The sequence below is a fragment of the Solanum tuberosum genome, unplaced genomic scaffold, assembly GCF_000226075.1.
Source record: "Solanum tuberosum cultivar DM 1-3 516 R44 unplaced genomic scaffold, SolTub_3.0 scf00069, whole genome shotgun sequence".
Lineage (NCBI taxonomy): Eukaryota > Viridiplantae > Streptophyta > Magnoliopsida > Solanales > Solanaceae > Solanum > Solanum tuberosum.
In genome coordinates this window covers 785,269-798,920 of record NW_006238995.1, presented here as the reverse complement: position 1 = coordinate 798,920, position 13,652 = coordinate 785,269, and the positions used below count along the sequence as shown (strand labels likewise).

At 34.2% G+C, this 13,652-nt stretch overlaps 2 protein-coding genes across 2 annotated transcripts; one reads left to right on the top strand and one right to left on the bottom strand.

Annotated features, from left to right (window-relative positions):
• Positions 1–415: 415 nt before the first annotated feature.
• Positions 416–3,766, top strand: LOC102602249 (phosphatidylinositol 4-kinase gamma 4-like). The gene is made up of 3 exons (XM_006345493.2): positions 416–586; positions 924–2,284; positions 3,099–3,766. Exons 2-3 carry the CDS (start codon positions 953–955, stop codon positions 3,471–3,473), a joined length of 1,707 nt encoding a protein of 568 aa, XP_006345555.1. The 5' UTR covers positions 416–586; positions 924–952; the 3' UTR covers positions 3,474–3,766.
• A 1,292-nt stretch (positions 3,767–5,058) lies between these two features.
• On the bottom strand, positions 5,059–9,480 carry LOC102601918 (E3 ubiquitin-protein ligase SINAT5-like). Its single transcript, XM_006345492.2, has 3 exons — positions 8,946–9,480; positions 6,078–6,464; positions 5,059–5,652 (listed from the first exon to the last, which is right to left on the bottom strand). The coding sequence occupies exons 1-3, from the start codon at positions 9,195–9,197 to the stop codon at positions 5,290–5,292; spliced, it is 1,002 nt and encodes a 333-aa protein (XP_006345554.1). The 5' UTR covers positions 9,198–9,480; the 3' UTR covers positions 5,059–5,289.
• Between the last annotated feature and the right edge of the window lie 4,172 nt (positions 9,481–13,652).

Genomic DNA, 13,652 nt, shown 5'->3' with positions numbered 1-13,652 from the left:
TAAACACATATGTTTATACTACCATTTATTGTCTATAAATAGAGGTCTCCTTTTATTTTTCAACAACGAATTTTTTAAACTTAAGGACTTTTTCTTCTTCTATATAAACAAATTTTAGTGTATTTTACTTCCGTTGAGTGGTTCACTGACATTATAATTTTAGGTGTCAATTCATCGTTGAGTAGGATCATTCTTTTCTAGGAGAATATTTTCCATTAACCTTGGGTATTTGAAATGAATAATTTTCTTAAGGACACACTATATATTCAGTGGACTTGATTTTCTTCTTGTAGAAAAATATTTTGTATATTATTTCTAATCTGTTTCAGATTCTATTTTCTATACTTATTATAAATTTAAAGTTTGAATGACAAATTTTGTAAATATTTTATTCATAGGCAATTTCAAAGTTCAAACGGCTAAAATATTGAAGTACTACTGATTTGTGGTTGAGTAATATTCTTCTCCAACTGTACGTATTTTCTCCGTTCATTCACCGGAAAATTCGCCGGCACCGTTCAAAAATTCTCGGTATATCATCCTTCAAGCTATCCAATTTTCCTTCGATTCTTCTTCTCCTCCTCCTGTAAGAATCCGTCCTCTATTCTTTGCCTTTCAATTTCCCTATCTAAAGCTATTCCATTTTCTCCATCCCCCAAATAGTTTTTATTCAATTTTTTCCCCAAAGCTCCCAAAATTCATATTTTTTTTGGTAACTATAACATTTATTCAAGTAAAGAACCGATCTTGAATCTCTGGAGCTTTGGGAGAGGTTTTATTTTTTATCTTTTTTTTCTTAATTATTGTTACATTTGTAAGTAATATCTGTACAGATTGCATTGTGAAAAATGTGTTGAAACCCACAACACATTTTTCACTTGTTTAGGGTCTTTGATAATTTGTAGGTTGATTTGTGAATATAGGGTTTGGAACAAATTTTCCATAGAGGAAAATGTCGTCTGCTGGGGTGGTTGCAATTAGTCCAATTTGTATAAAGAATATGGTAATTCCGCTTGTACATGGTCAAGAATCAATTTTGATTTACGTAGCTATGTCGGGTTCGATGATGCCATTAAGGGTTTTGGAGTATGATTCAATTGAATCTGTGAAGGTACAGATTCAGAGTTGTAAAGGGTTTGTGGTGAAAAATCAAAAATTGGTTTGTGGGGGTCGTGAATTGGCTAGGAGAGATTCACTTATCAGGGATTATGGAGTTTCTGATGGGAATGTTCTTCATTTAGTCCTTAGGTTATCTGATCTTCAAGTTATTAATGTGACAACTTCTTCTGGGGAAGAGTTTACATTTAATGTAGAGAGGAGTCGAGATGTTGGATATGTTAAACGTCAACTTGCTGAAAAGAAGGTTGGTTTAGGTGATGTTGATGAACAGGAAGTGTTGTGTAAAGGTGAATATGTTGAAGATCGGAGGATCATATATGATCTTTGCAAGAATAATGATGGGGTGATTCATTTGTTTGTGCGAAAAAATGCAAAAATTAGGGCTAGACCATTGGACAAGAATTTTGAGTTGTCCATTGTGGCACCATACCAGAATGATGTGGTTAGAGAAAACGGGAGTGGGACTGAAACAGATCACAAAGTTTTGGTCCCGAGGAAGCCTCCTGATAGGGAAATATATTTGGAACCTGTAATTGTTAACCCAAGGATTGAAATTCCTGTGGTACTTAGGGATATGATTGTTTCTGCATTTGAAGGTTTAGATAGAGGAAATTATCCTATTAGATCAACTGAAGGCACAGGAGGAGCATATTTTATGCGTGATGCATCAGGGAATAAGTTTGTTGCGGTGTTTAAGCCAATTGATGAGGAGCCTATGGCTGTGAACAACCCCCAAGGGTTGCCTCTGTCAGTTAATGGCGAGGGCTTGAAGAAAGGAACAAGAGTTGGAGAAGGTGGTTTCAGGGAATGCGCTGCCTACATTTTGGATCATCCAAAGAGTGGACGACGCTCACTTTCAGGTGAGCTGAAAGGCTTTGCTGGTGTTCCTCCAACTACTTTTGTGAAGTGCCTTCATAAGGGTTTCAACCATCCTGATGGTGTTACAGTTAAGCTGGGGTCCTTGCAGAAATTCATGGAGAATAATGGCAGTTGTGAAGATTTAGGTCCTAGTTCTTTCCCTGTTGAGGAGGTGCATAAAATTGCAGTATTAGATATGAGGCTGGCAAATGCAGATAGGCATGCAGGTAATATTTTAATGAGCAAAGGTGAAGATGGCCAGGTTGAGCTCATTCCAATTGATCATGGTTACTGCTTGCCCGATAGTGTAAGTCTTCATCTTTCGTTTTCCTGTCCATTTGGTGATATAATGTGATGTTGTTAATGTGCACACCCTAAGGATAGCTGTTGTGGGTTCCCTTGTCATCAAAAAACTAAAATGTGATGCTGTTATTTGTTTGATAGTTCGTGTTGCATCTCGTCATATTTTTGATGTTCCTCATTTTGGCCTTCATTTGTTGAATAATTCTTCTACCATGTCAGTAATCTTTCTTTTTATTTTGTTTATTCTCTCAAGTCCTTATAACAACAAGAGATTTTTTTTTCTTTTATGATTTTAGGAAGCAACTGTGATGTAGCTTTAAACTCTATATGAACTATTTATCAGGAATTTTCATGTAACTACAAGCCCTTGCAATAGGGTGCATGTGCCTATCATAGACTGTTGGATGTAAAGGAATATCATGTTATGCTCATCATGTTTTAGTATCGATAGGATTTTAGTTCGCGAAATAGTAGTTGAGAGGCTCTATCTTTACAACCCGAACCCCTCTTTCCTTTGCCTTGCTGTCGGAAGAGCTGTTATGATCTGCACCAGAAGGGCACCAAAAAGATCTTATAAACATTTACTAGTATATTCCTTTGTTGTTTTGCTCTCTGTTATGATCCTGCTAATGAGCACTCAGCTTGTTCATGGCATTCAAGTTCTCTTGCTAGATACCTCTTTTTGATTTAAGATTGACGACATATTCCAATACGAATTGGCAGAGAATGTTTAGATTTGTGAATGCTTGTTTTATGGTTTTCTTATGTTGTTTAGTCATCCTGACTTTTGAGTCCTTACTACCTAAACAATGATGCAGTTTGAAGATGTCACATTTGACTGGCTCTACTGGCCACAAGCTCGTCAACCTTTTAGCTCCGAGACCATTGAGTACATTAAATCACTTGACGCTGAGGAAGACATAGGCTTATTGAAGTTATATGGGTGGGACATACCTTTGGAAAGTGCTCGCACACTCCGCATCTCCACCATGCTTTTGAAGAAAGGCGCAGAGAGGGGTCTCACACCATTTACCATAGGGAACATCATGTGCAGGGAAACCCTGAACAAGGAATCTGTGATCGAGGAGATTCTTCAAGAAGCATTGGACTCTAAGCCCCCCGGCTCAAGTGAAGATTCGTTCCTTGTATCCATCTCCCATGTAATGGACCGTCGTCTTGATGAGATTGCCTAACGACATTTCACTCAATAGTTGGTATATGGGGGGTGGTGTACATAGGAGTGTCTGAGGACACCCTTACTTTGCCAACATCAATTTCAAGAGACTATCTTGATTCTTACTTATCAAAAGTAAAACAAAAAACAAGAAAAAAAACAAGAGATAACCTTAGATTTGTTTTGCAGTTTACTGGAAATGATCTTGCTAGGCTTTTAGCAAGTTCTTTGTCAGTATCAATTGTACATATATTGTAAAGTTTTTTACTCATATTTGGGTTATGGATAAAAGTAAAAAGACATAATATGTTATGATACACTACAAGTTACAATCTATCTCATATAAGCTTTAAAGAAAATTACTTCTATCACTTGTGACAGAATTTTTAGATTGAGTTTTTGATTATTGTCCACCATTTCTCAACATTTAAAGGTGACCTTCGAGTTCTTAAGTAGGAGGTGCATGTTGTTATGTCGATTCAATTCAAACTAAATTACTCAGCTGCTCGTACCAAAATCAGGATTTTTGCTAAGGGGAATCAAAAAATTAAAGAAACAAGCATGCGAAAAGCTAAAAACAGTAGAAATTGGAGCTAGCATAAATTGAACCTACATCATATCACCTTGACCATTAGTCAAGGTTTTTAGCTTGTACCAAGAGATTTCAACATCTAATGTAACTAAAATAAAATTTTGCGACAAAAAGTGTTCAGATGAACCCTCTTCGGACCACCTAGATCAGCTGATGCCTTGTCAAACACTTCCTTTGGCACCAATGTATTTGTTCCTAAACCCTATTGAATCTTCTTGATGACTGGCTCAATTTCATGGAGTTTTTTTCCCCAACCAACTCTCATTATTTAGTGGAATTTAACTTCTATATATTGACAATATGTTCAAGTCACCTAAATGATAGTTACGGGAAATCATCCCCGGAAAGTGGGACAGGTAAACTGAAAACGAAGACACTGGAAAGTGGGATAGGTAACCAAAAAATGAAGACAAATTACGTGTTGTAACAAATTAAATGCACTAGAAATTTTATACACCATTTACGTATAGTATAAGTTAAAACTTATTTATGTTTTGATTGTTACTTAAATTGTATCATATCGTTTAAATTAAATGCACTAGAAATTTTATACACCAATTACGTATAGTATAAGTTAAAACTTACTTATGTTTTGATTGTTACTTAAATTGTATCATTACCGTTTAAATCCATCGCTATGCGACAACAAAAAGTCTCATTTTATGTAACGAGCGATTTAGTATGATCACATCGTTACCTTAGTATTTTCTTCTCATTTTTATTTTTTATTTTTTATTATTATTTAATAATCCTATTTTATCCTTTACCTTACCTTTTCATAGTAGCTCTACCTCGTGCTTTACTTTTCTTGTAGTTTTATCGTTTAAATTGTTGAAGTGTAACATCACACAAGGACGGAGAACAATACAATTTATCCAAACATTATATTCATTAAAATAATATACTACAATACAATACGATACATTATGAAACAACAGGTAACAACCATCCAAACAAAATGTTAGTGATGAGCCAAGTGAGCATTTTAGTACTACCATAGAAGGGAGCCAGATTTGCAACAATGCAGGCACACAAGTCGGTGTTGTTAGGAGAAATAAGTTAAAATGTTTATGGTACAAGCTCTTCCAAGCGTTAATAACAAAAATACACTGGTCAGTTCATACATATGAACAAAACTTTCCACACATTTTTCGAACAATCTTCAATGTCTGAATCTGTTTATGTTTTGAAAAATCAGTACATGGGACAGCAAGAACAGTAGGTGTTGAGTTCAAAACCAGCATTAAGTACAGAGGTTGGGCATACATGCTCCTCCGTCAGGATTCTGCTGTTCCTTCCATATCCTTCCAGTTACTCGTAACTTAAGCTCCTTTCTCTCCCCTCCAGAAAAGAAAAGGGCCATGTTACGTTGTATGACGAGCCCATCATGACTATCCCTTACTTTCCTGTGACTGTCTCTTATGCTTCGGGGTGTACCCTCCCAGGTAAGTTTTCTTCCATTTCCCCCAACTTCCAGGCTGTAGCTATAGTTTCGAGCCTCCATCTCATCTCCCATAAACCGAAGAAACGCCATGTATACAGGAGCTGTTCCCAGCTGAAAGGCTTCAAAATGGAGACAGAAGCACTGACCAAAACAATTGAAAACCTGAAAAGAAAGCAACAGTCGCTTAAGATAAACTTGCTTTTGAGATCTTGTGGAATAAGTTTAAAATAGTTCCTAAAGGAGTAAAACAAGCAAACCATACACGGTATGAAATCATAACTCGAAATTTCAATAGCAGAAGTGTAATTCTTGATAAGAATCTTCCCACCAGATAAAAACTAAGGTGCAGATATGGCAAGCCATTTTATCAAGTGTAAAGAGAAAAAAAATGAAGCAGATGAATGCTAAAGGTTTACGTAGAGTAGATGCATTGAATGGTGACTAAGCACCTTCTAAATATTAAGAGCCTTGATGAGATATCAGATGCTCAAATTTTGAAGAACATGTTAACTCAAAACACACAAGGCCAATAATATCCTTTTAATTTACATACTGAGAATAAAACAAAAAGGAGATTTCCGACTTACTGTCAACATCCACGTCGCATTTTCTACTTCTCGAGGATTAGATTTGACATACCGATGGTTGAAAGTGCATCCTGAGTGCATGTCTACCTTGTGATCATCCCTCAAATGAGAAACCAAGTAAGGAATATCACCAACAACTGAGCACTCAGACCCAGCATACGGGCAGCTGTATGGTCTAAAGTTGCAAACTGACTCATGTTTTAGCTTACTGTAATAAGGAAATATCTCAGGACAGCCAACAGAGCCATATTTGCAAGGGAGCTCAAGCGATTCAGCCACCTTTTCCAGAGCTAAACATCTGATATCTCCAAGCTCCTGCCTACAAGTGGGACATCGGTTGTGAGCCCTCGCTTTACATGTCGAACAGATTGTGTGTCCATTGTGACACTGCAGTAATAAAACACACAAAATGATACATTAAAGGGTTGTTTGGTTTAGAAATAAGTTATACCAGTATAAGAAATGTTGAAATTAAAATTAGTAACCAAACAATGCATGTTTTTATACCATGACATTTTTGCAAATACAGCAAAACAAACGTGCCATAAGTTTATTAACAAGAAATGGAGCTGCAGAGGGCATTGCTAAATTCATTACTATTGAGGGTTATGATTAAGTGTATTCACTTTTAGCTTCCCTGTCTGGGACGCTGATTTAGTACCGTACATTGGGTGGTAGAGTCAGCTAAGTAGCATATCAGATAACTGAATGGACTAGCTTGCAGCTTATAAATGGCTCCTACCAAATAATTAGAGAAAAAGCTAAGGCATCATTTCCATCCACACAAGTAATTAACAAGACACCAGAAAGCCTCCTAATGCCAGTACGAACAGATAAAGGTATGTAGGGATATCTGTCTTAAAAACATGCATAATTTTGCAAGAAAATGGACTTGGTATATCTTAGATCCAAAAGCTAGCTCCGATACCATGTTAAGGAAATGGACCTTAGAAGTAACTCGATCCCAAAAAGCCTATAAGGTGAGAATTCCCGTGACAATATAAACTAGGAAGACTAAACACATCTCGAAAGCATCGGTTTTGCTCAATATGAACAACAATGTTACTATAGGAACCTTCATTCAAGATCATCCACTTGAGCCCTACATACGCCACCCAACACTCATAATAGATAAGCTCAACTAATTCATAAACTAAATCCCATGTCAGTTTAAGCCATAATTACAAACAAAATTCATTGATTGGTAAGCAATAGCTATGGATCATAGGATATTACGCTGCCTGCAATCAAAATTCATGCCACTGTTGGATGGCAAGGTAAAACACGAACAGGGTGAAAGCCTATGTAATACATAGTATCGCAAAGGATAAGATATGACCTATTGTGAAAAGCAAAGGAGTTGACTGAAATTTTTTAGCATTCAATTTCAAAATTAGAGGCTTCATGATTCAAGCACAATTACAGATAATATGTGGATCTTGTTAAGGATGTTCACATCTCACTATTCAATACTTACGTGGTACTCCATAATCAAAATATCTTGTGGGAATATTACAATTGAATTAGTGTTTCACTACGGGGCTGTATAAACAAGGCCAGATTCTGCAATAGACAGCTTCGGAGTAATTAAAAAATGGACACCTTAATAAATTTCTTTCCTGCAGTGGAATAAGATTAGCTTCTTTTATTTTTCAAACCTTTACAACAGGTTGTAAGCTTCTTATCGTCTCAGTTCTTACTATCTACAACAACAACATACCCAGTGTAATCCCACAAGTGGGGACTAGGGAGGGTAGGATGTACACAACCTTACCCCTACCTTAGTGAGGTAGAGAGGTTGTTTCTCATAGACCCTAGGCTCAAAAGAAATGTTAGTCTTACTATCTATTCCTGCCAATTTCCCAAGTAGCACCCTGCACGTCAAGATGAGAGCATCAATCAAAAAAAAAAGTCGAGCCAAGAATAACCGATCTTTGCTTTAGTTGCAAGTTGCAACGGAGCTAGAGTTTATTTCCATATTAAACTGGAGAAGAGGTCAACTAGGTTAATTTTAGTGTTTTCGTCTCTCCTCTTGTATTGGGTAACTTTGGCTACCAAGGCTTATGTAGATGGGAGGAAATCACCTAGTGTTTTCTTCTCTGCTAGGATTTGAACCTGGTCTCCAAGTTGTGCAGACGCTTCATTAAACACTAGGCTACCCTCTTGGCTGCAAAACAATATCATTCAGAAAGGTAAAATATATTTTTTTGCCTCCACTAAGATTTTGAGTGTGAGACCTCATGATTCTCGTCTCTTAATTGACCATTAGGACACACCCATAGGTGCAAAAAGGAAAAGACTATTCGCAATTAATGGCTTCGAGTTTTGAACATAAGACCTCTCATGAGCAAAGGGACAAACAAACCACTACACCACAAATCCTTCTTGCAATTGGAGTTGATTCAACACACAAGGAAGAAATAGAACACTAAAACAAACAACAATCAATCAAGCTAACTCCACCCAATGCAGAACCAAATCTCAGAGTTCACCTAATAAGCCAGGCTCCAGAAGCTTGAAAGCTAAACCAAATCTAATTCATTCACTAACCACAAACAAACTCCCTAGCTCACACCACTCCTCACTACTCAACTCACCAAATCCATAAAACAGAAAAAGAAAAGGAAATTAAAAGTCTTGCAGATCATTCACCAGAGGAAACAAATTGAAGCTTCTAATATTACAATCTTCTAGCAACAAAAACAGTCAAACAGGTAGATAGATCCCCGAAACTAGCCAACATATCATTTCAAGAAACTTAATAAATCTATACATCAAAAAATAGCACAACCCCAACAATCAAAATTCAATCTTTCCTCAATCAAACCAATAAAGGGGTCCAAAATTTTAGGGAGAAAGAGAACAAACCTGATGGATTGGAGGGTACATAGAATTTGTACAAACAGGGCATTCAAGGAGCTCATGAACACTTGTTGTAGAATGAATTGCAGCAATCCCATCATTATTGCTGCTGCTATTGTTAATATTGTTGTTGTTGTTGTTGGGTGTCTTTGAAGATGAATATTGAGAATGAATAATATGTGGGTGATGTAAAGGGATCTCATCATCATCTATCATACCATCTGAAGATGATACACATTCAATGCTATCCAACTCCATTCTTGACACAAAAAGATCAATTCTTTATTCAGCAAAATCAAGAATGTATGATTTTTTTTCAAATTCAACACTCTCTGTGTTTAGATGTGATGAATTTCTGGGGTTTTGAGGTAATTTGTTGATGGGTTTCCATCAATTTTTCTTTTTCTTTTTCAAATCATTGTTTTTGATTCAGATATTGAAGAGACAAAAGAAGAGAGACAGAAACCTTTAAGCTTCTGCTTGGAGGAAAGAATGGTGCTTTTTTCCACTTTTATTGATTGTTTTTCTATTTTTGTTTGCTTTAACCTTGTGGGTATTTATTCTATTTTGCCTTAATACATAAATATCCTCCTAAATTTTAATTTCCACATTTCAATTGCAATGTTTTGATTGAGCACATAAACATTTGATAAATTATTTCTATTACACTTTATTAAGATGGTTCTACCCCATTTTATTCTATTGTATTGTTTATGTTATTTTAGTAAATAACAATGAAAAGTTTCTTTTTGTGTAATGACTGATTTGATATGATCGCATCGTTATCTTAATTAATTAGGGGTGAATCAATGTGAATTTTAGAGGTTCATTTGAAACCCCTGAATTGAAAAATTATATTGTGTATATAAGATCAAAACTGTATTTTATGTCTATATATTTAATATTGAACCTTGTCAATTTAAGTAAAGGGTTTTGTTCAGCAGCTATGGGGTTCATAAACTAATAGACGCACAAGTTTGAATCTGACTAGCAACATTTTTCAATGTTAAAGCTTGAAATATGGTACAACACTATTTAGCATGTTTTCTTTTAACCTCCTCAACGGAAATCTTGGTTCTGCCATTGTTGATAATTTATCTCATTGCATTTTCTGAATACGATAGGATATATTATGAAACAGTACTAACAACCATCTAAACAAGATATAGACATTTTCGATTCAAATTTAAAATAAATTTTGAGTATGTTTTCAAGCGTTTATTGAATAGTAAACTAACCTCATAACATACCTCGTCTCTTTTAATTATTGCATGAGTCTCAATTGGAAGACATAATACATAAATATGACCCTTAACTTCACATCAGTTGACAACTATAACGTTTAACTTTGGGTGTGCACAAGTAGACACTTAAACTTGTATAAATTTGTGCAAATGGGCACATTCGTCCTACATGGATATTTTGTGTCCTACGTGTATTACGATTCACTAAAGCAAATACATATAATTAAAGAAGGTGACATATTTTAAGTTGTTAATTTTATTTATATAGTGGACACTTAAAAACATGCTAAAAAATAATCAAAATTTAAATTTAAAATATCTAATAAAAATAATTTATCATATGTTTAGATATTCAATCAAAATAAGTCATAATTCAAGTGTCTAAATAAAATTTATGAAAATTTTCATATTAAGCCATTTTATTTTGTTTGAGGAAGTACATCATAATAAAGAATGGTGGGTTGGTTAAGAGGGTTGTTCAACTTCAATTAAGACAGAAATTAAGATTTTCTTTAGGTTGAAAGAGACTTTTTTCTTTAATTAGTGATCAATGAGATTTGACTTATTTAAAGCAGAAAGAAAGATCTTAAGCTTTTTAAATTCAAGTAAAATCCCCCTAAATATAAAATATAAAAGATAAAATTATATTTAAAATTATTTACCTCGCTCTTAAATTAATCTTTGACTTGACTTGACATGACAAGAAAAAAGAGAAAAGGAAAAAAGAAAGAAAAAGAGAAGAGGAGAGAGGTGAAATTTTCAAATTTTAAACTTGTGGAATTGAATAATGGGATAGTGGAATCTTTTTAAAAGTTTAAGAAGTTTTAATATTCACTCAAAAAATTTCCAATTTTAATTGTGGCTTAATATATTAAATTTATTAGTAATAAATTTTTATTTAGGTATTTGAATTATAGCTTATTTCAGTTGAGGACCTGAATATATGATAATATGTGTTTGTTAGACATACTTAATTCAAATATTGAGAAAATATTTACGTATATTCTCAAGCATCTATTATATAGATAAAAAAAATTTTAGTTAAAATATATCACATTCTTTAATTATATACATTAATCTCATATAAGCCGTAGAACCCTTATTTATGATTATGTCTAATAGAAATATGTTATCTTGTATTCATATGCTCAATTGAAACTAATTGCAATTTAACCTTAAATTAAACTCCATATAACTCGGCTCCATATAGGTCAAATTTAGGTCAATGAAACCATATCGATTAAAGTCGATATTTCCAACCCAATGACCAACTCGGACCCAAGACTAGTCGGATTGTAATTTTATTTAACCGACCCGACTCGACTCGAACCCTGGACTCCCAATATGTCAAATCATTACCTTCCCACTAAACAGGACGGCATCATTATTGCCTCATTTTGGACACCACGAATCAGAATGCAGCACGTCACCACACATTTTCCTCTTCCTTTTTTCGACCTGCTCCTCACGTTCTATGGCCAACCCCAACAACTTTCACTTTTGTCACTATTATAAAAAAATTAAAAAACAATTATACTCTATATTTATATTAAATAAATAAATAAATAAATATAAGACATATTTTTATTTATATATAAAGTATTACTATTATTTAATTACGATTAAATAATATATATTTTTAATCATATTTTAAAAATAGTTTTCACGAAGAGAATTATTACTATTTTTTTCGAGTCAATAGTCAATTAGATTTTAATGGTCTGTCCAAATAATTTCAAAATTAGTAGTCAGTCCTGTCTATATTTTTCAACTTGGAGTTTTAAATTAAAAGAGACATTCGAGTCTTTTTTAAATACAGGAAAAGAGATTCAAGTTTTAATTAATATAGGTAGAATATACTTTATAAATATAAATCAATATTAATAACACATATTTTAAAGATCTCAAATTATTTAACAAAGTAACTTTTTAAGACGATAATTACTCGTTGAGTAATCATATGATAAATCTAACTCGAGGAAAATTAAGGTTTAAAATTATTTGAAAACTAGTAATGATTTTTTTAAATAATTATTAAAATTTTAATATCTACTCACAAGTTTTTAATAATTTTCTCAAACCCATTTAATTGTGAAAGACTTCGTCAATATCCCTTTCACTTGTAGTATTTTCCAAGTTATACTTTTTAGCTTAAATTCTGCCACTGACATTTTTTTATTCTATCCTAAAATCAAGAATATTGACTTGTTTTTATTAGAAAATGTCAAAACGTAAAAGAAAAATTAGAGGTAAATAGACGGCCAAGATGGGGACTTATTCAAATAATAATGACAAAAAAGAATTAGAAAACAAGCAATTTCAGTGTAGATTCCATCTCCTAAAATGACTTTTTTCTTTAATTAGTATCTATAACAATGTAAATAATTTTAGTAAAGGTGAAGAGTAGGTAATAATTTTTATATATTTTTTTAAAAAAGTAGAAGAAATGATGTAATCAGATCTATATTGAAGAGAGTCTAATATTCATCGATCAAATCACACTCCTAACGTCTGATAGATCTTTCGAAGAACTAACTATAATCATCTCGAAAGCAACTTCAATACAAAAAGTAGTGTAGCAACACATATAAATATATTGACCTTAAATATACCATGTACTTTTTTCGATGAAAAAGACCCCTTGCATCCCCATAGTTCCGCCCCCGAGTCCTCCTTATCCTCTCAAGATCAAGTCTCTCTTTTCTTTCCATCAGATTTTACACACTACTTAAAATACAGATGATGAATCCTACACCTACCAACCAGAATTGTCATAGAAAAGGATGGAAGAAAGAGTCATAAAGCAACGTCAATGAATCATAAGATGTTAACAACAATAACATACTCAGTGAAATCCCATAAGTGGGTTCTGGAATGGGTAGAGTGTATGCAGACGTTCCTTACCTCGTGGAGGTAGAAAGGTTGTTTCTGGAAATAAGATGTTAGGTAAATGACAAGCTAGTTTCTTAAGGTATCAAGTACTATTCCTGGAAAAAGAAATTAAAAGAAGTTCCTTCAAAGGTAAGCAGATTACGCAGCACGGGTTCCATCTTCACTCTGCTGAAAATGAAAGGAGATGACAGAGAATCCAGAAAAAGAAGGAACACAATATGTAAAAAGATAGGGTGAAGAATACAGCACATAATTCATTGAAGAATATACTGTAATGAAAATTCTCACTCAGATAAATGCACAAGAATTCATTCTTATAATTGCCAAGAAAGAAAGTTGATAGTAAAAGCATTTGATAAATCTACAATTGGTTGGGCCCCCAAGGCCTAGCTCGAGTGGCAAAAGGTGGAGGATTTGTGACTTAGGTCGCAGGTTCAAGCCCCACACCATGCAGAGCGAAGCCCGGTATTTAAGTGGAGAAGGGTAGAGGGGCGGGCTCATTATCCACCGAGTTTAGAAGGCTGTGATTGGTCCAAAGGGCGGGTCACAGACGGATTTCTCGGTTATCAAAAAAAAA